At 41.5% G+C, this 21,090-nt stretch overlaps 1 protein-coding gene across 1 annotated transcript in view; it reads left to right on the forward strand.

The window, feature by feature from the left end:
- LOC306843131 (neprilysin-like) overlaps window positions 1-21,090 on the forward strand; it is a 62,991-nt gene that overhangs the window by 39,300 nt on the left and 2,601 nt on the right. Inside the window, exons 10-21 of the mRNA XM_079374422.1 lie at window positions 10,847-10,948; window positions 11,058-11,194; window positions 15,743-15,836; window positions 15,928-16,056; window positions 17,896-17,994; window positions 18,204-18,281; window positions 18,387-18,490; window positions 18,632-18,690; window positions 18,806-18,925; window positions 19,015-19,148; window positions 19,561-19,626; window positions 20,189-20,284. Of these exons, the coding sequence (XP_079230548.1) occupies window positions 10,847-10,948; window positions 11,058-11,194; window positions 15,743-15,836; window positions 15,928-16,056; window positions 17,896-17,994; window positions 18,204-18,281; window positions 18,387-18,490; window positions 18,632-18,690; window positions 18,806-18,925; window positions 19,015-19,148; window positions 19,561-19,626; window positions 20,189-20,284 (1,218 nt within the window). The remainder of the gene's footprint in view (window positions 1-10,846; window positions 10,949-11,057; window positions 11,195-15,742; window positions 15,837-15,927; window positions 16,057-17,895; window positions 17,995-18,203; window positions 18,282-18,386; window positions 18,491-18,631; window positions 18,691-18,805; window positions 18,926-19,014; window positions 19,149-19,560; window positions 19,627-20,188; window positions 20,285-21,090) is intronic.

The raw sequence follows: 21,090 nt of genomic DNA on the forward strand, positions 1-21,090 counted from the left end.
TAATGTAGTTCATAAAGTCATTACTGCTGTGCTCTTGGGAAATGCCAACAACTGTTAATGCTTTATTTTTCGTTAATTTAGTGACTGTATTGAATAAATACCAGGGGTTATGTTTGTTTTCTTCTAGAAGAGACAAAAACAAACATTAGTAACAAGGGTGGCAGCGCGGTGGCGCTGTTGAGTCGATGCACTTAGGGGTTTGGCTTTGCTGTTTTAGTAGGATAAAACACACTGGCCTAAGCTTTGAGAAAACAGTGAGCCTTTCAAACATCTATGGCTTTGGCACAACCGGGCTGGGACTCCGGTGATGCACGTCAATGACTGCTGGCCTGAAAAGGGGCGGAGCTAAATCTCGGGAGCTATCCGTCAGTGCGGACCCGGAGTCCGACGTACCTCAGTCAATAGCTAGCCAAGGTGGTATTTCCGCACCTTCGCCCAGTCAGCCCGTTAACTCCTCCTCTGATACCCAATTGCTAGGCCTGCTGCAGGCCGTCACTTTGCAACACTAGGACAGATATATTCGCCCCCCCCCCCAGCCCGCACAAGGTGACGCCGGAACGGGTGCTGTGACCCACAATGGAGGCAATGTCACTTCACCAACCAAGCACTAGGGAGAGCGCTATCTACTATCAGGCCTAAGCAAAAGGAAAACTTAATTAACCCCCTGGGGTCGAAGCCCGCACCGGTGCAGGTTGTCTCGTATTTTCTTTATGATGCGAAAAGAACTAAAAATACTCCATGAGTTTTGATCGTACAGATAAGAACAAGGTATCGTTTGAAACTGCAAATACTTTTATTTGCGTATAGTCATAATAACAACAAAACAATACGCTTTTAAAAAATAGAGAAAATATACAGGGTGCGTTCTCTGCCGGCTCTGTTTCTGCCATCTCTCTTCACAGACACGTAAGTAAAACAACGAATGAATCTCCGCGAATACTCGCCTCAAATACATAAGAAATATATGTATAGAAAGCTTGAAATGTCTACTTTTAAACGAAGTCACATCCAAAACAAATATTGTCCGTTAAAGTAATCCATATGAAACCAACGTAATGCCAGTTTTCAGTCTATTCAGTCTGTCCAGTGTGAGCAAGAAAACAAGATGATTTCACATTATTTTGAAGCAAAAACTCTAGACTACAAGATCCAGTTCTCAAACGTCTTGTGAACAAATGTTCTGTGTTTTTTTTATGGCCTTATTTCAGTGACTTCAAAATTTTCGTTTTTCACTAACCACGCATAAACGTTGCTCTCTCAAAAACACAATCATGTACATAAATGCAGCTAACACATTATTGTAGCCCAGTTTGTGCTGTTTACAGTGTTATTAGACTTAAGCCATTTATATGTTTATCAGCAACTGAAAAAAGCACAAATGTCAGGGTATGTCAAAAATATTTGGCCAAAAAATCAAACACTTTGATAGTTAATGATTAAGATCTTAATGTTATCAAATTATCAGAGAACTCATAATTACATCAATCAGTCTATGTGGAAGAAGGAACTGGAATTATTTTAATGAACTGAAATTAATTTCAAATCTGGGATTAGTTATGAAATTAAATGATCAAGTTCAAATACTTAATAGCAATTCATCCTCTTATATTCTTGAAATCATGAGCAAACTTATAATTAAATTAATTATCTTCCTATCAAAGCAATGAGGCTAAGGTCCATCATTAATTTAATATAATAAACCCCAATAGCGTGGCAGTTTAGTGCATCTAGCTACAAGGGGAAAGGACCAATCTTGAATAAATGCTTTATCAAAACCACCTGTGAGATCGCTTGTCTAACTTCCTATGAAAATTAGCTGCCCTGCACAGCAATGGTTTATTTAAATTTGCATTTGTTAAAGTCCTTTCAAATGAGAGATAGCATGAGTAAAAGAGGGAAGGAAATGATGTGAACAATCTCAGTGTGAGTTAAAGCTCGGCTGAAAAAGGGTAAAGTCGCATCAACACTTCAAAAACACACTGCAAAACGTACTCAGTTACTAACGTAACCTTGGTTCCCTGAGATACGGGAACGAGTACTGCGTCGCTAGACGCCTTTTTCTCAGAGGACTGAAGACTTTTTCAATCATGCAGTGTGACTGCACGGCCATTGGTTCGCACAGTAAATAAAAACGAACCAATGGCTCGTCAGCGGCGCTCTGGGCGGGGCCATCTGGCTATATAAGTGGGCGCTTCACCATAGTACATCAGGCCAATTCGACTGAAGCGACGACCTGAGTCGTGCAGCTGAATGACATGGCACGGTACGCAGTACTCGTTCCCATATCTCAGGGAACCGAGGTTATGTTAGTAAGCGAGTACGTTCCCTATCGATACTTCACTCGTACTGCGTTGCTAGACGCTATGGGGAACAAATACAATCCCGCCATGCCATGAAGAGAAACGACCAACATAAACTGGCCTTGAGCAATAAGGCTCAGAGGGACAAATTATGAGCAGGAAGATCCTGCAGGAGGCATGAGGACCGAGCTCCTAGAGGTCAGTCCAGCCTAGATATCGTTTCAACGGTCATAAGTACAGCCTCAGCACCAGGAATGGGGCCAAGAGCGTTCTTGAAGAATCAGGCAATGCCTGAAGGGACCGCTTAAGATAGGTGTGTGCCTTTTAAGCAGAGAGAACCCGAGCCTGTAAGGCCAGCACATCCAAGTTATAGAACCTGGCAAGCGTAGACGGCGAGGCCCAGCCGGCCGCTGCACAAATGTCTGCCATGGACACACCACTAGACCACGCCCAGGAAGAGGCCACGCCTCTAGTGGAATGGGCTCTCACTCCAATGGGGCTCTGGAGGCCCAGGGAGGAGTATGCTAGTGCAATAGCGTCAACTAACCATCGAGATATCCTGTGCTTTGTGACAGGAGACCCTTTGGTGCGGCCGCCAAAGCAGACAAAGAGTTGTTCCGATTGCCTAAAGGGCGCAGAACGCTCGATGTAAGTTCTCAATGCCCTGACCGGGCAGAGAATGTTGAACTCCCGGTCCTCCTCAGAAGGGGGGAGTGCAGAGAGTATAATAAACTGGGCCCTAAACGAAGTGTAGAGTGCCTTCGGGACATAGCCATGTCTTGGCTTTAGGAGGACCTTAGAGTCGTTAGGCCCAAACTCAAGACAGGCAGGGTTTACAGAGAGAGCCTGCAAGTCACCTACTCACTTCACTGCATGAGGCGGAATTAGAGGTTTCAGCCAGTACTGATGGGGTCTCATCCTGTGAAGGCCCAACTGAAGAACTGGCGGTGCGGAGGTCATGAGGCCCAGCATCCTCTGAAACGATTTGAGTGGGTAGAAGGCTGCAATTCTGAAGGAAGCCGCGAGCTGCCCTATGGCCAAAACGTGATCTGGCGCGACTTTCGCCTTCATGTGGGCTGAGTCGAAAACTGTCCCCAGGAACGAAGTTCGTTGGCAGGGGGACAGGGAGCTCTTGGCCAAATTGATCTTGAGTCCCAGGCTGAGGAGGAGGAACCTGTGGGCTATCAGCTCTGCCTTCGACTGTGCTAGAATGAGCCAGTCGTCGAGGTAATTCAGGACACGGATTCCCATCTGTCTCAAAGGGGAGAGAGCCGCGTCTATGCACTTCGTAAAAGTACGGGGAGCTAGAGCCAGCCCAAAGGGCAGGACCGTGTATTGATAAGCCACTCCCTTGAAGGCGAATCTCAAGAATCGTCTGTGACGGAGGGCTATCTGGATGTGAAAATAAGCGTCTTTCAGATCCAGCGAAAAGGACCAGTCCTCTGGACGAATTTGTGAGAGGATCTGCTTCAGTGCAGTCATTCTGAATGACCGTCTCATGAGGGCACGGTTCAGACGTCTGAGATCGAGGATGGGCCGGAGGCCGCCATCCTTTTGGGGACGAGGAAATAACGGCTGTAGAAGCCTGACTCGCTCTGAGCTGGAGGAACTGTTTCTACAGCCCCCTTTTTCCAGCAAATTCTTCACCTCAGCTGGCAGGATGTGAGCGTTGCTGGCTTAGCACTGAGGTGGAGACCACACCGCTGAACCGCGGGGGTCTTTGAGCGAATCAAAGTGAATAACCTCATTCTATAATCCCCAGAACCCAATGAGACACTCCGGGGATGGCCCGCCAGGCCTCGGCCCGTGTGGCAAGGGTGTTGGAATTCATTCAGGTGGTAAGTCGCCGTGTGGGAACTCGACACACCTGTTAAGAAGAGAAAATTACTTCTTTGAAAATGTTTGTGTTTTACTTTTCCTCACTATAGTAGTGATCGGCTGTGTGGGCGCTATTTGAACTGGCTCAGTTCACAACAGTATGTACACAAACACATTGCCGTCGACACGCCGAGCTAAACGGGGTGTTCGTAGGCATGACAGAGGCCGTTTCGGGGCGCTAGACTCAATGCTTCCATCAGGAGAGAAGTCAACCCCCCGTGGGTGTGGTCTAGAGTCTGAAGCTGACAGAGATAATCATAATGACAGCCTTTTCTATCGATCTGCCTAAAAAGATCAAACCACTCATTAGAAGAGGGGTGCTGATGATCTTTGATCTTTGTGTGTGAACACCCTGGCAGATCAAAAACTGATGCGTGCATCCCATCAGATCCGTTCGTAGCGGACGCGGGGAGGCAGGGCAAGACACAGACTGTCACGCTGTCAGATCAAAGCTGTATGGAGATTGAAACACGGGGCTTTGGCCAGCGTAAATTCACTCAAGCTTGAACGCTCCGAGTTCACTGGGAGAGGAGAAACAGGAGAGCAGGGGAGGCGGGGCCAACTTCGTTGAAGTAGGATAACTGCGAGTGCAGCAAGGACAGCTTAATAGTGAAAGTAGCGCTAGCAGATCAAAGAGCTGCAAGAGGCGCTAATCCTTACTGTAAACACACCGTCAGATCAAAGCGCTGTGTGCAGAGTGAAACACGCTGGGCTATGCCGGCACGCAAAAATCACTCGAGCCTGACTGCTCAGCCCCGCGCTCTCTCAGTTTCCAGAGAGTGAGAGCGGGGAAGGCGGGGCCAACCAGCACAGTATTGTAAGATCTGTATAGAAGGATTGTGCCACTCAGTGCGATGAGGGGCGCTGATCCTCACGTGTTAACACACTCTAGCAGATTAAAGTGAGCACACGAGATAAACCGGCGTGCAATCACTCAAGCCTGATCGCTCTGCTCCACGAGTTAAGTGTTCCTTATAGCGAGCGAATCAGGGGCGGCTTTCTACGAAAGCAGTCTGTATGTGAGGGAGCAGCTTCAGCGACTCACACGCACACGCAAAGCTGTCAAAGATAGCTTTCTACTCCGGTCCGCCCAAGAGAATATAGTCGCTCATGTAAAGAGGGGCGGTTATTCTCACATTTAAAAACACCGGCGGATCAGAGCTCTGCGGTAAGAGTGAGCTCCTGAGCCGGCATGGGATCATTCAAAACCGGTTACTTAGCCCGTGGCTCAATCGTTTCATTCTCCGAGCTTGCTGAGAGAGGAGAAACGGAAGAGCGGAGCTGCCTTCATAGAAGGCCAGCGAGTGGAGAAGAGCGAGACTCATACTCGAGTGAGCATTCTGTCTCAGTGAACGCGCAGTTTGTGTGGGTGTTGCCCACACAGGCGAAGCGCTCACCACCCTACTGCATCGTGCAGAATTCCCTGCGCGAGCCACACTCGCAGCGCGACATTTGCAACAACATTCCTTGAAATTTGCTCTTTCAGAAAAATTTGATTTTAGACTCACCGGATGGCCGAAGGGGACGAGGCTGGCATCTGCACAGGTCACTGGAGCAGCTCGAAGAGCAGGCAGAACAGCGAGAGTGCGCAGAGGAAAAGGCAGCTTCTATCCGCAGCGAGGCGTTTCTACGGCGAGCATCTTCAGTCCCGAGTGTCAGCGAAGGGATGATCGTCGTCGCTGAAGGAGAATTGATCTGATTTCCTATGGCGAAGCGCTTGCTTATATAGCCAGATGGCCCGCCCTTTCTGGTGGGCTTTGCCGCCATAGGCTCGTGCAGCACCGCTGACGAGCCATTGGTTCGTTTTTATTTACTGCACAAACCAATGGCCGTGCAGTCACACTGCGTGATTGAAAAAGTCTTCAGTCCTCGGAGAAAAAGGAGTTTTTCCCCATAGCGTCTAGCGACGCAGTACGAGTGAAGTATAAATAGGGAACACGCTGCACCCCAACTTATAGGCTACCCAAAATGCTAGGTGCTAATCGCTAGCCTTCAATGCTACCAGCTTTGCTATGCTCTTTGTTTACAAAAAGCTCAAAGATGGCATGGGGACTGAGCCTGCGCACTTCCTGGGTTGGGCTGTCACTATGGAGACACACACCCGCATGTGAGTTATGCCCAGTTTCAGTACGAATGCATCTCACACTTGCACGACCACAAGAACACTATTTAGATTCTTTCTTTCATATAGCGGTACCAATCTCAACTCGAGATAGCTTAATACACAGATTCATTTTCAATTCAACAGCGTTATTGAGTCTTCGGCGAGTCTCAGTTCTGGTGTCAGTCAGTTCTGACAGACAAAAGCAGTGGATTTATCATCACACAATTTTCACTTGATCAAGATCAATATTCTCCCCACAGATGCGTTTTGGCCACTCCTTCTGAGTGCCGTAACGTTCACTAGCGGTAACGTTAGTGAACCAAAGGACAGAGAAATAACAGTTAGCTAATCTGACATCCTCACACCAGGGAGATAGCATAGTTTAGTTATTTAAATATTGGGATACGCAAATCAAATGCAAATCAAAACTATGAAAAGGCCTTATAGGAGAGAGAAAGCAAGGGACACGCTTGCTCCTTTCTCAGTGCGCTTTTGAGCGGCTTTCGTCTTAAAAGACAATTTATTAATTACTGCAGTTTATTTTCTTCTTAAACAACAACTTTCTTTCATTCAATCGCATTGTGTACCACACCTAAGAATAGAGTACCACAAACAACTTTGTCTCTCTGTATCTACTCTATTTCTTTACGGTTAAAAATAGACAAGATACAACATATGCTTATGGTTATGAATTTTCAAATCAAAGTTTGCCAACATTCTCCACCATATTATGTAAAGGATTTAAGTCTTATTTTGAATTTTAGCTTTAGGAAATCAAATTGTAGAGATTCGATATTGATTTGATTAATTGATATTAATCAAATATATGATTTATACTTTATTAACGACTTGTCCAGAGAGCATTAAACTAGTATATCTTAGCAATTCTGTTTATTTCGTGGCCACAATAATAATACAGAATTGGTTGGGTAAATTCTGAGCGTAGGTAGCAAGCTCTGGGCAAAGTTTTGACTTGACTATTACAAAGTTTCTTTTGGTCGGAACTTGGACGACATGTGTGGATTCTCGCCAGATGGTATATAGCTGAGGGTGCTTCGCAGCATGATCAAATGACGAAGCCAAAGTTTTCAAGCAAGTCAGCGAGCAAGCAAGCAATGAGCAAAGCTTTTGCATCCATTTTTAAACGGCCCGATTTGGGTCCACCCACGGGCGACTGTCCCAATGAGATTATTCCTGTAGGGCGGAGCCCCGCCCCACACAGTTCATTATCTGTGGCGGTCTGCCAACTAGGCCTGGTGCTGAGAACCTAGGGCCTCATTTATATAGTGTAGCGTCCCCGTTATACACATGGGGGAGAGCCACGCAGATGCACGTGAACAATCAATTCCGTTCATCTCCGCATCTATTTGTGTCTGAAATGACGAGCAAAACTATGTCAAAATGCATGTCTCTGCAGTTATCCTTGTAAACATGGTTGCTTATGGCTTAGGTGAAGGTAAACTATTGAGAAAGTAAATGCATAGTATTGGTTCACAGCAGTTTAATGTTCCTGAGGCTTTCTGTGTCATGAATGTTAATCAAACAACAAAACACATAGAGAAAAATCACTTTTGTAGTTTTATAGATTTATTAGATTTAATTTATACAGTGAAGACTATGCACTGTTATTTTACATTTAATTATTAAATTTCTCTACCTGAATACTGTTAGACTTACCTGAAGAATGTAAAGCCCTGTTTATTTAATTTGTATAATTTTTCTATTATATTTATCTGTTTGTAATTTTCTTATTTTCTATGCTGATTTATTCATCTACAAAATCACCCCAATCATTGATTATTTTTTTCCAAATAGAGCTGTTCAAGTCATCTGGTGATTTTTTATTTTTTCATATCGCAATATATATTACAGAAAAAAGAATATCGCAATGTGAGTTTTTTCCAATATCGTGCAGCCCTATCGCCAATGCTCATATTTGTGAAAACTGCCTTTGACGCGGAAAAGTGCTTAGCGTCACATCAGGGTCTGAGCAGATGTACCTACTTTTTCTTGTCGGTATACTGCAGGTTTTTAAAAATGTATGCTGTTCTTGCAGCTCGCTGTTCTAAATGAAAGGATTTGGACAATGACTGATGATGTTTTATATGGTAATTTCATTAATTAGGAGTCGTTTACAAGGCAGAGAGCTGAAACCATTCAGTTGCACGCAAGTTCATTTGCAAGTCGTATATTTCACATCTGAAAGAGAGGCATACGTGCATATTCTGTGCGTACGTTTGTTCTATGAATCACATGTACGCACATGTGATAGATGATCGTAAGATCAAAGATAGGATGGTTTCTGCACAACATTTTATAAATGAGGCCTCTAATCTCTAATACTGGCCTGCTTTGAGTCTCTTCACTCTGATTGCATGCTCTGCTGTTCTCTGCTCTGGTCTTCTCATCATCCTTCTGCCCAGTTTGGCCAACAACTTAGACCATTCTACCTCCTGGGGCATAGTTGTCTCCCTGCTGGTTGGAGCTGTCTCAATATTGTCCACCCCTGTGCTGTGTGACCTTGTGTGTTTTCAATAAATATTTGATTTACTCTCTCTGCATTTGGTTCCCTTCCTGCTGATCTTGAAACTCCGGGCAGCTCATACAAGAACAAGTCCTATCTAAATTAATGGCGGAATCTTGAAATCTCAAAATCTGCTCACTGAACTTGCAAATAAATTACATATTTAAACTTAGCAAAATCTGAAATGAACTGCCCAATGTTGTTCCTTATGCTTAAATTATGTTTTATTAACAAAGTTCGGGAGGAGCACGTGAGATACTTAGCCTAATTAAACACAAGTGGCACGCAATCAAGTCAATCAATTCACGGATATAAATACAGCTGACATACCTCCACTCATTCGACGGTCTATCAGCATCCCTCCACCACCCCTTCTCCACCAATATCACTAAGTTCTCACCACACTATGGGGGGGGGATACACTGGGTTCGGGCCATTCCCGAGATCAGAGCCCTTCCCCAGGACAGCACGCCAACTACATATTACCATACTTGCCAAATACGCATTACGTAACTCGTGCTAAATATATGTAAGTGTGAACTCGTGAAATAGCATTCAAAAAGCTTATTTTTCAGGGTAGACCAACCAATGTGCATGCGCAGCCATAACACGCTTATGGCTGTGCATGCGCACTGGCCGGTCTAGCCTCAGGTTTTTATGGGAACTGGAGTTTTGAACTGCAGCTGCAGTGACGCAATGACTTTACCAATCAGCGATTGGCTCTTTCATTTAGAAGGTGGGACTAATCAACCATATTGCGCATTGCAGTTTCTCCCATTCATAAGTATAGGAGTGAACCGTCTTTGTATCCCTATAGTCTTTGCTAATGTTTACATTTACCCATTTTGGATACAAATTAGTACTGTCAAACGATTAATCTCGATTAATCACATCCAAAATAAAAGTTGTGTGTGTGTGTATATATATATATAATTTATTTTTAATTAATTATATATATATACACATATATATATTTATATAAATATATAAATATATAATTTATATATTTATTATATATATATAATAAATATATACAGTACACACACGTATATTATGTTAACAAAAACCTTTATTTTGGATGTGATTAATCGTGATTAATCGTTTGACAGCACTAATACAAATAAAATGTCAAGTCATGCATAGACTACGGTGACCAGACGTGCCACTTCCCGGGAACACGTTCTGCACAGGATTTCTAAACTGCCTAAAATAACCAGGTTTTGGTTGTTTGCACTAAGCCTGAAAACCTCTAAGTGAACAAACTTGCCCGAAAAAGTGCCCTACATTTACAGTTAATTTAGGTTTGATTTACATTTTATTTTATATTTATTGTAATCTTCATATTTAATTGTATGCACATGTATTATTTTTTTAAATAATATATTGTTCACTACATGGTCTAAGGTATGTCGATATCCCTTTCTGATTAAGGGGATTTAATGTTTAATATATATTTTTTTAGCTAAATCTGGAAAATACTTGGAAGTTTAAACTTTATAGTACATTTATTGGCCAAGAAACAGTATGTTTCTTTGTTTAACCCATATAATGTGTTTGTGCCCCACACTGAGCCTGTTTGCTAGAGTGGCTACACAGCTTAACATCTCTGCCATGTTTTCCCCAGTGTTCCTGGCGATGTTTTTACCTTTTATGATAGTGAGGTCATTCCTGTTTAGTGTACACAGTATGGATTAGAGGCCTGGTAATTTGTGTTGGAGCTTGAGTCATACCCACACTGCTTTTGAGACCTTTCCCTTGACAATAAATGCTCATACTCATGCTCATTGTAAAAATTTGCATTTGTGCATTTGGGGTAAGGTTTAGAGGACTTTGCACAGCAAAGTTATGTTCTAAATACTCTAGAGGCAATGGCATTTGAAACAGTTTGAAAAGAATATTACAGTATTAGGGGACTGGGCTGCTGTACGTATAAAGTGAAGAGACTCAAATAACTGGACAAAAAGTTGTTAAATCTCTTTCTCACATTCTATGAAACGGTGTCACCCTTTTTGCAGTTTCATGCTCTCCTTGTCTTTACAGGCAACAGACACACCAGAGGACAGAAACAACCCGGTTCTACTTTACAACAAGATGCCTCTGGAGATCCTGAACAACAACTTCACTCTGGAGTTTGATTCCAGGGTAAAAAGAAAAAAGTTTCACCTTCCATGCAGTGAACAGTATTGTTATCCTCATAAAACCTGCAATGAAATTATGAATTTTCGTTTAGTTCTACACTGCTCCTATTCAGGTGTTCAACTGGACCCTCTTCACTAATAAGATCATGGACACAGTTGGCATTCCCATTACAGACAGTGAGGAGGTTATTGTGTATGCCCCAAACTATTTTAAGAGGCTCAACCCTGTCCTTGCCAAGTACACAAAGAGGTAATTTCACATACAATCTTCTGTCTAGTGCTTTAGAATGTGTTATTAATATTGCTATAGAACACTACCATACTTCTCATATTATTTTTGTAGTGTACAATATTCATAAAGTGCTTGCATTTTCTGTATACATGGTATAATATATATATATATATATATATATATATATATATATATATATATATATATATATATACATATATATGTATATATGTATACATATATATGTATGTATATATATATATATATATATATATATATATATATGGCCTACTACCTTTTAAAAATATGTAGAATACACTGAGTGAGATCCCAGAATGAAATGCCCTTAGCTTGAAAAATAAATGGGTAAAAATGAAATGGAAATTCAGATTATTTTTAATACATTAATTTAATTTAGTTCATTCAAAATAAATCTGTTTAGTTGGGTCAACACAGTTTAGTTTGTTTAGGTCATATTAATTAAATGTATATTTAATTAATGTATGTTTATGTATATTTAATACATATTAATTTTATTTATATTTATGTATATTTAATACATATATAATGTATAATTAATGTATATTTAATTAATGTAAGGGGGAAGTTGTGGCCTAATGGTTAGAGAGTCGGACTCGTAATCCAAAGGTTGCGGGTTCGAGTCTCGGGCCGGCAGGGATTGTAGGTGGGGGGAGTAAATGTCCAGCGCTCTCTCCACCCTCAATACCACAACTGAGGTGCCCTTGAGCAAGGCACTGAACCCCCAACTGCTCCCCGGGCGCCGCAGCATAAATGGCTGCCCACTGCTCTGAGTGTGTGTTCATGGTGTGTGTGTGTTCATGGTGTGTGTGTGTTCACTGCTGTGTGTGTGCACATTGGATGGGTTAAATGCTGAGCACGAATTCCGAGTATGGGTCACCATACTTGGCAGTATGTCACTTCACTTCACTTCACTATATGTTTAACTTAATTAAGTTTTTTTTTTTATTATTATTTAAAAAAAAATAATTTTTATTTTTTATGTGGGACCAAATCTTTTTTATTACTTTACTGAAGTTTAATTAATTTTCTTATATTTAAACAAGCAGTTGTTCATCATTATACAAAATGTATATAATGAACAAATAGGAAAACTGTTGTCATTACTGACATATATAATTTCTTTCTAACTGAGTGCCCATAGCCCTTTACAGAAAAATATAAAATAACATTTCATCTCTAAATTTACTCTTCTAATACAGTCCCTTGCAAAACATGCCAAGAACTAGAGATCCACTGCCCATGATTCATGCAGTTTTGTGACAGGTGTCAGACTTTGTTTCCCTGTGTCTTGTGTTTCCATGCCCATATTTGGTCTTCCCGTCCCGGTCCTCGTTTCATGTCTTCATCAATTAATTAGTCCCCTGCCCTGTGTTGTTAATTATCTAGTTTAGTCTGCCCTTTTAAAGCCCTCCGTTTCCCTGTGTCTGTGTCCGGTCTGATCGTCTTCATCTGTGTCTCCAGTGATCCCTGAGTTTGGTAAATAAAGATCTTAGTTTATTTGAAAGAAGTTCCTTGCCTCCTCATTCCGAGCTCCAGAGTGTGTTGTGACAGAAGACCGGACCGACACCGATGCTGCGATGGAAATTGCAGCACAAGTCATCGCCCTTGCCCGCCGAGATCTCCCCTTTGTTGAGTTTTCGTGGGAGTTCTGCAGGCTCGCCGTGGCTACGGTCTTTGATGACGCCACCATCCTCTCGCTGTTCTGGCACGGGGCCAACTTCTATCGTCCCGTAGACCTCCCAGACACCACAGGACTAAAATGGAGGGAAGGGATCCTCCGGTGTCTGGAGAGTATCCTGCCCCGTGCCAGAACCAGCCTGCCGTCGTCCACGGCTCTCTCAAGCCCGCCGTTGTTTACGGCTCTCCCGAGCTCGCCGCCGTCTGTGGCCAACACAAAACAGCCGCCGTCAGCGGCCAACGCAAGTCAGCCACCCGCGGCTCTCCCGAGCCTGCTGCCGTCCGCGGGGAAGTTCACGGCGCCGTCCGCGGCTTTCCCATTCCAGCCGCTGTTCGCGGCCAACGCAATGCAAGCCATCCTGAGTGGCTACACAGCTTAACATTGATAAATATCTCTGCCATGTTTTCCCCAGTGTTCCTGGTGATGTTTTTACCTTTTATGATAGTGAGGTCATTCCTGTTTAGTTTACACAGTATGGATTACAGGCCTGGCATTTTGTGTTGGAGCTTGAGTCAGACCCACACTGCTTTCGAGACCTTTCCCTTGACAATAAATGCTCATACTCATGCTCATTGTAAAAATTTGCATTTGTGCATTTGGGGTAAGGTTTAGAGGACTTTGCACAGCAAAGTCATGTTCTAAATACTCTAGAGGCAATGGCATTTAACAGTTTGAAAAGAATATTACAGTATTAGGGGACTGGGCTGCTGTACGTATAAAGTGAAGAGACTCAAATAACTGGACAAAAAGTTGTTAAATCTCTTTCTCACATCCTATGAAATGGTGTCACCCTTTTTGCAGTTTCATGCCGTCTGCAGCTCTCCCAAGCCTGCCGCTGTTTGCGGCTCTTCCGAGCCCGCCGCCATCCGTGGCCAATGCAAAACAGCCGCCGTCAGTGGCCAACACAAGTCAGCCACCCGATGCGGCTCTCCCAAGCCTGCTGTCCGCGGCTTTCCCATGCCAGCCGCCGTTTGCGGGGAAATTCACGCCGCCGTCCGCAGTTCTGCCAAGCCCTCCGGCAGAGATTATGGCAAGCCACCCGGATGAAACTCTCTCCAAACCTGTGCCTGCTCCTCGCAAGTGCCCTCCAGTGCCTGCTCCTCGCAAGCACCATCCAGTGCCAGCTCCTCGCATGAGCCCTCCTATGAATCCGCTGGTCCCGTTCAGCCCTCCTGTGTCTCCTACGTCTCCGCTGGTCCCGTCCAGATTTCCGTCAACACCGCTGGTTCTGTCCAGCTCCGAGCTTCCAGAGCGCCCCCAAGTGTCCCAGCCCCCTGCTGAAGAGGCCGATGTGGGGGCTGGGGCCGTGGTCTCGGAGGTGGACCCCCCATGGCCGCCCAAGCTCCCGGATCCGCCATGGCCTCCCGAGCCCCCTGTCCCGCCATGGCTCCCAGAACGGGTGCCGCTCTGGAGGCCTCCAGGGATCAGGGAGCAGGGCTACCGGCCTCCAGAGCGGCGTTGGATGGTATATGGAGCGGGGACGCACCTTCCGGAGGGGGGCGTGATGTCAGACTTTGTTTCCCTGTGTCTTGTGTTTCCATGCCCATATTTGGTCTTCCCATCCCAGTCCCCGTTTCATGTCTTCATCAGTTAATTAGTCCCCAGCCCTATGTTAATTATCTAGTTTAGTCTGCCTTTGTTAAGCCCTGCGTTTCCCTGTGTCTGTGTCCGGTCTTCATGTGTTCATCTGTGTCTCCAGTGATCCCTGAGTTTGGTAAATAAAGGTCTGAGTTCATTTGAAAGAAGTTCCTCGCCTCCTTGTTCCTAGCGCCAGAGTGTGATGCGACAACAGGTTGCTTGAGGGGAAGTTTTGAAAATCGTCTGGCTATTGAAAAACCCTATTGCCCAGCGTACACATCATCAGAGATGGCGTTGTGAGGTGGAGGGGACCTTAATATTCTTGATAAAGGATTATGAGTTAACAGAAAGGTGAAATGTGTACAAAATACAAATTCCTGGTAACAAACATATCATCTTAAAAAGATCATTACAATTTTTTCATCAAAGTCATTAATATGCTGGTTTCTTACCAATGTTGGAAACAACTGCTTAATATTTGTTTGAAACCTCTGATTCATTTTTCAGGAATCTTTATGAATAAGTTAAAAAGAACAGCATTTATTCAAAATAGAAGTCTTTTGTAACAATGTAGGCTAAGTCTTTACTATCGCTTTTTATCAATTCGACATGTCCTTGCTGAACAAAAATATTTATGAAAAAAAAGGGGGGGGAAAGTACTGACCCCAAACTTCTGAACTTATTGTTACTAAATATTTCTACTTTTAATATGAGATCAACTTATAGACGATTTTCTTATAGTGGAATGATGTATTTAAAATAGTTTTAAAATATTTTTAAATCCCTTTTCAGACTCATAGGATTTTTTTTCTAAAGACCTTGCAGAACTCTTGAGATTGTGGCATGATGACACCACACAACTCAATAGCAAACGGAACATCACACTTTATATGACATATGAGAGGTTTAAATAAGACAGGTTCCACCTGCACTAAACAGGTTTGAATCACTGACACCCAGTCTTGACTGCCAATTTACCTATTAATTGTATTTATTTATTTTATTTTTTTTACACTTACTGAGTCTACATACTTTTTCCATGTGACTAGCATGTTTTAAAGCTGAATTTCAGTTTAAATTGTGAAAAATTCTACAAACTTTTAATGCGTCATTTGTTAGGGTGCATAAATTTCATTAATATGCAAAAAGGGTCAAATGCTTTTGAAAGTGCTTAAAAAAATGTCAAAAAAGCAATTTCCATGGTATGTACTTATTTTCTCACATGACTATACATAACAGTACACATCATTCTGTAATTGTTTGTTCAGAGATGTTCAGAACTACATGGTGTGGCGTTTCATTATGAATCTGGTGGTTGGTTTGAGCAGGACATACAGGGAGACCAGGAAACCATTTAGAAAGGTAAAGAGCAAAAAAACAAAAAAACCTTCAAACTGTGAATTAACAGGCATAATTTTAAACACATTTATAATCTTGCTACCACCCCTTTCAGGCTATATATGGGACCACCTCAGAACCAGCAGTTTGGAGACAGTGTGCCATCTATGTGAACAACAACATGGAGAAAGCTGTGGGGAGACTGTATGTGGAGGAAGCCTTTGCAGGAGATAGCAAAGACATGGTGAGTTGTATGTGCACAGTATATGCCTGTAAGGGTCCTATAATCGCTCTTGAAAACGTGCTTGTGTGTGTTTGTACATACTCTTGAGTCCTGTGTGGGATGATTTGAATTGGATCCATTTTCTTGTATGCATGTAAGAACAGCTGAGCATTGCATCAGTACCACCTGTCATAAAACACACTATCTAACACTCTATTAATCATTGGACTCTCCTGACCTCAAGTCCACCACATGTACATGGCAGCACCCTGCACAGTTTCTTCAAATATGGCCTCTGGGAATAGGAAAAAAAAAAATCACACTCACTAATTTCATTTTTCTACTAACATTACCAAACAGCAACCATAAATTAATATATGTTTGCGAAACCCTGACATGAACAATTCCAGCGCATCTCAACCTATGTGTGTTTTATGTCTGTTCAACAGTTTTTTATAGAAATGACATTTTAAACACTTTAGAATAAAATGGCATACTGCTTTGTTACAATATTTGTAACCTAAATAATAGTAAATAATATTTACTATTACAACCTGACTGGAAATTAATATAAATATTCTGCTCACAATTTATATTTTCGCCTCATATTTCGCATGCATTTAATCTCATTTGCTCTTAAGTGACTTCCCCTTGGTAAACAAGTACACTAAAAATTGAACAAACTTACAACTATGAGTCAGCCAAGTTTTTGAAAAACTGATAGAAACCATTTAAAAAAATAAAAGTTTTATATATACACCCCTGGTATATAAAAGTGCCTGTAGCTAAAGAAAAACTTAAATTGTAGAATTCTCTTCGTTTTCCTGAAAGGAATCTTCAGGAAGATTGGTATTTTTTATATATTTGAATTGACAATGTAATGTAATAATATGCACAATAATTTCATGTACAGGATGTGCTGTGTAGATTGGTGAATAGCAGCTTGCTTTATGAATTTTTTTTTTTTTTGGCACATGTCAGCAGCATTTGGGTTTACGACTATACTTGCCTATAAAATCACATGCATAACAGCAAGTGTTAGCGTTGTGGGTGCTTGTCCATGATCAGGTGACCCATACAAGGCCCACCCATAAATCATTCCTCACATCAATGTCGTGCCAGTGGGTTTGAGGTCACCAGGATAATGTTACAGATATTCACACCAAGTCATATGTCAATAATTAGCCTTATCCAGCACTGCCTATCTGTCAGAAAACAACATTCAGTGAACTATCAGTGGTCTCTCAGTCTGCCAGTTTTATAAATGAGAGAACAAGATATCTTGTAAGTTCCAGTTAAAACAAATCCATCATGCAGAGTGTGAACATGCTTTACAGATAGTTGATTATTTTTCCAATTTTCCATAACTTTATCATTGTCAAACATAAACAGAATAGATAAGTTTTGGTATTTGCACAGTTCATTGCTTTTAAATGGGTAATAAAGAACAGAAAACCAATCTTTTTTTTTTTTTTTTTTTTTTTTTTTTTTTTAGAAAGGTTAGGACATTTTTGTTTTTTCCCCCCGACAGACATTTTTCTAAAAATGTTTGTCGTGGATCTTGGCTTGCCTACTAGCTGCATGTCTAAACCACACTGAAACTTGGTCTTGTACAATATTCCTTGAAAGCCTACATTTTTAATGTAAACATGAAAACGTACTTTAGATCATTTGAAAATTTTCATTGTATCACAAACATCGTCTAGTAGCTAATTTATATTAGACTTGCAGAATAATGCCTGTTCATCCAAAGGATGAATAGTAAGAACACAACCTACTAAACAATTCCCAACCAGAATGTGTATAGAATTTCTGTGGAGAAATGGTGTCTGATGATGTCCTTCTCTGTGATTTTCTCAGATGGATGAGATGATCACTAACATCAGAGAGGTATTTGTGAGTAATCTGGATGATCTAGCCTGGATGGATGCTGAAACTAAGAAAGCTGCAGAGGAGAAGGTGAGGCTTATTTTTAAATCTGTGTTTCAAGTTAAAGGTTAATGCACAATCACTGTTGATCATAAATGCTAGGACATGACTAAAAGTATCTTTGAAAGCTCATTCCAAAGAAATGTTTTCTTGACTAAAGAAAGATTTTGCTTTTAATTGACTTTTTGCTGTACCAAAGACACATTAAAAATACTATGTTTTACTCTTCTTCACTACAGGCACGAGCAATCAGAGAAAGAATTGGTTTCTCAGAAAATATCATGAACAACACATGCTTGGACCAGGAATACCAAGATGTGAGTGCCTACAAGATGAAGGGTGAACTGAGGAGTCAGGAGGATCATGTTAATTAAAATAATTTAAAGTTAATCTGTTGTGCATATTTTCCATTTTCCTATTAGTTAAGCTACAGCGCAGAAGAATACTTTGAGAACATTCTAAAGAACTTGGAGTTTGGTCAGAAGAAACGGCTAAAGAAACTGAGAATCAAAGTGAACAAAGAAGAGTAAGAACTCATAAGATATACGAATGTATAACTGTGCTCTAAAATAGTGTTTCCATTTTCCCAGTATAGTAACTGTCATAAAACCCTAACGAATAAAGAGCTCTAATTAAATATTTAAGTGATATGCATCTTTAATTCAAGGTGGATCACAGGAGCTGCTGTTGTCAATGCATTCTACTCCTCTGGCAGAAACCAAATAGGTATCGAATCAGATTTACACAATGTAGCAGTAACTAAAAAAAAGAAATAATAATAATAACAATCTGCTTTGTCTAACTAATGAAGAATTAATTTTAATTAACTGCTTTCTCTTAGTATTTCCTGCAGGTATTCTTCAGCCACCATTCTTTGGTAAAGGTCAGCCCTGGTCTCTGAACTATGGCGGTATTGGGATGGTCATTGGGCATGAGATCACTCACGGCTTTGATGACAATGGTATCAGACTCCAAACAGATCTCTCTTACATATTATTTCAAGTAACAGCGTTGCAAGGCAAATTTTTCAACATTTCTTTCCTTGTTCAGGACGTAACTTTGATAAAGATGGTGACCTCAAAGACTGGTGGACTCCATCTTCAACTCAGAAATTCCATGAGCTTTCCAAATGCATTGTGGACCAGTATGGAAGCTACTCTTGGGATTGGGCGAATGGACAAAATGTATTCAATAACTGTCTAATATAATCATCTTTAAAATTCCATTTCTATTACATTATCTATAATTTATTATTACAAATATGATAGGTATGTAGTACATGTCCAGTCAAATAAAGCTTGCCATCTTAAACCATTTAGTAAACATTGTTTAACAGAAAATAATAGTTCTATCTACCCTACTGTTATTTTTTTATTTTTTTATACCATATGTGACTTTCATGTCATTGGTTCCTTATAGCTATCTGTGAGTTTCTGACAGCAGTAATATAGAACCTTATTAGATACACAAATAGTTTTCCTGGAACTACAATAAACTGTGATTTTTTTTAGAGATGTAGAAAGACATCTAAATCACTGTCTCATTTTCCATCCCCTTTCTTCTTTGTTTTCTCTCTTCTGTCCTTTGTGTGAACAGTTAAATGGGAATAATACCCTTGGGGAGAACATTGCTGACAACGGGGGCATTCGCCAGTCTTATCAAGTAAAGAGAGGGCAACTTAGCCTTCACTGCAGTTCTTTTGACATCCCTTTTTACTGCTGTAAAAATTGGTTTAGTTTAATGTTTTCTCACTTCCAAAAAGAGACAACATTTGAATCATTTTGAAATGTGATCATAATTAAAGTCTTTGCAGTCAAAATGAGTTAGTTTGAAGGTTAAAAAACATGATGATAGATACTCATATGCTGAGCAGAGAGGGCAGCTCAGTTTGTTCCACCATGGATGGATTTCTGTCAGACTGTGATGACAGAGTGAATCGGCTTAATAGTTTGGATTCTTAGAAAAGCCAAAGGGGGAGAAAATTGCTCAAGTACTACAGTTCAGTGTGTTTAATACTAGGCCTCACTGAACCATCAAATATAGTCAACAGTATATAATATATAATCCCAAATCTGTCACTTAGGAAAGACTTCAGAAGGCATTTGGCTGTAACATAAAACTTCATGTCTGATGTTAATTATTATTTTGACATTTGAGAGACAAGAGTTTGTTTTCAGTAACTGCTTCCCAAGATTCATCAGAATCACTGTGCTTACTTTTCCAGGCCTACCAGAACTATGTGAAAAAACATGGAAAAGAAGCTCCTCTGCCTGGAATTGACCTCAATCACGAGCAACTCTTTTTCCTTAACTTTGCACAGGTGAAACACTTTAATATAACTTGCAAGAATATTCCAGGTTCATTACCTCTGAAGTTAAGATCAACTGAAGTGAAATGACATACTGCCAAGTATGGTGACCCATACTCGGAATTCATGCTCTGCATTTAACCCATCCAACGTGCACACACACAGCAGTGAACACACACACACCGTGAACATACACCCGGAGCAGTGGGCAGCCATTTATGTTGCGGTGCCCGGGGAGCAGTTGGGGGTTCGGTGCCTTGCTCAAGGGCACCTCAGTCGTGGTATTGAGGGTGGAGAGAGCACTGGACATTCACTCCCCCCACCTACAATCCCTGCCGACCCGAGACTCGAACCCGCAACGTTTGGATTACGAGTCTGACGCTCTAACCATTAGGCCACGACTTCCCATTAGTTACACAAATAGTTTTCCGGGAACTACAATAAGCTGTGATTTTTTTAGAGATGTAGAAAGACATCTAAATCACTGTCTCATTTTCCATCCCCTTTCTTCTTTTTTTTTCTCTCTTTTGTCCTTTGTGTGAACAGTTAAATGGGAATAATACCCTTGGGGAGAACAACACTTGTGGCATAATGTTGATTACCACGAAAATTATTTTAACGTTGAATGTTAAGTTAAATTAACTTTTACAACTTTATTGTCTTGACAACACATAGAGGCCAGATTTACTAACAGCTTGCACCACCGCAAACCCTCTTTGGGCCTAAATCACTCACACTAGGTTGTCCTGTTTGGGAAATCTGGCCCTTAATGCCAATAAAACCTTAGGCTCAAATACTTGACAGTTTTAACACAATAA

This window comes from Barbus barbus (genome assembly GCF_936440315.1).
Source record: "Barbus barbus genome assembly, chromosome: 23".
Classification (NCBI taxonomy): Eukaryota; Metazoa; Chordata; class Actinopteri; order Cypriniformes; family Cyprinidae; genus Barbus; species Barbus barbus.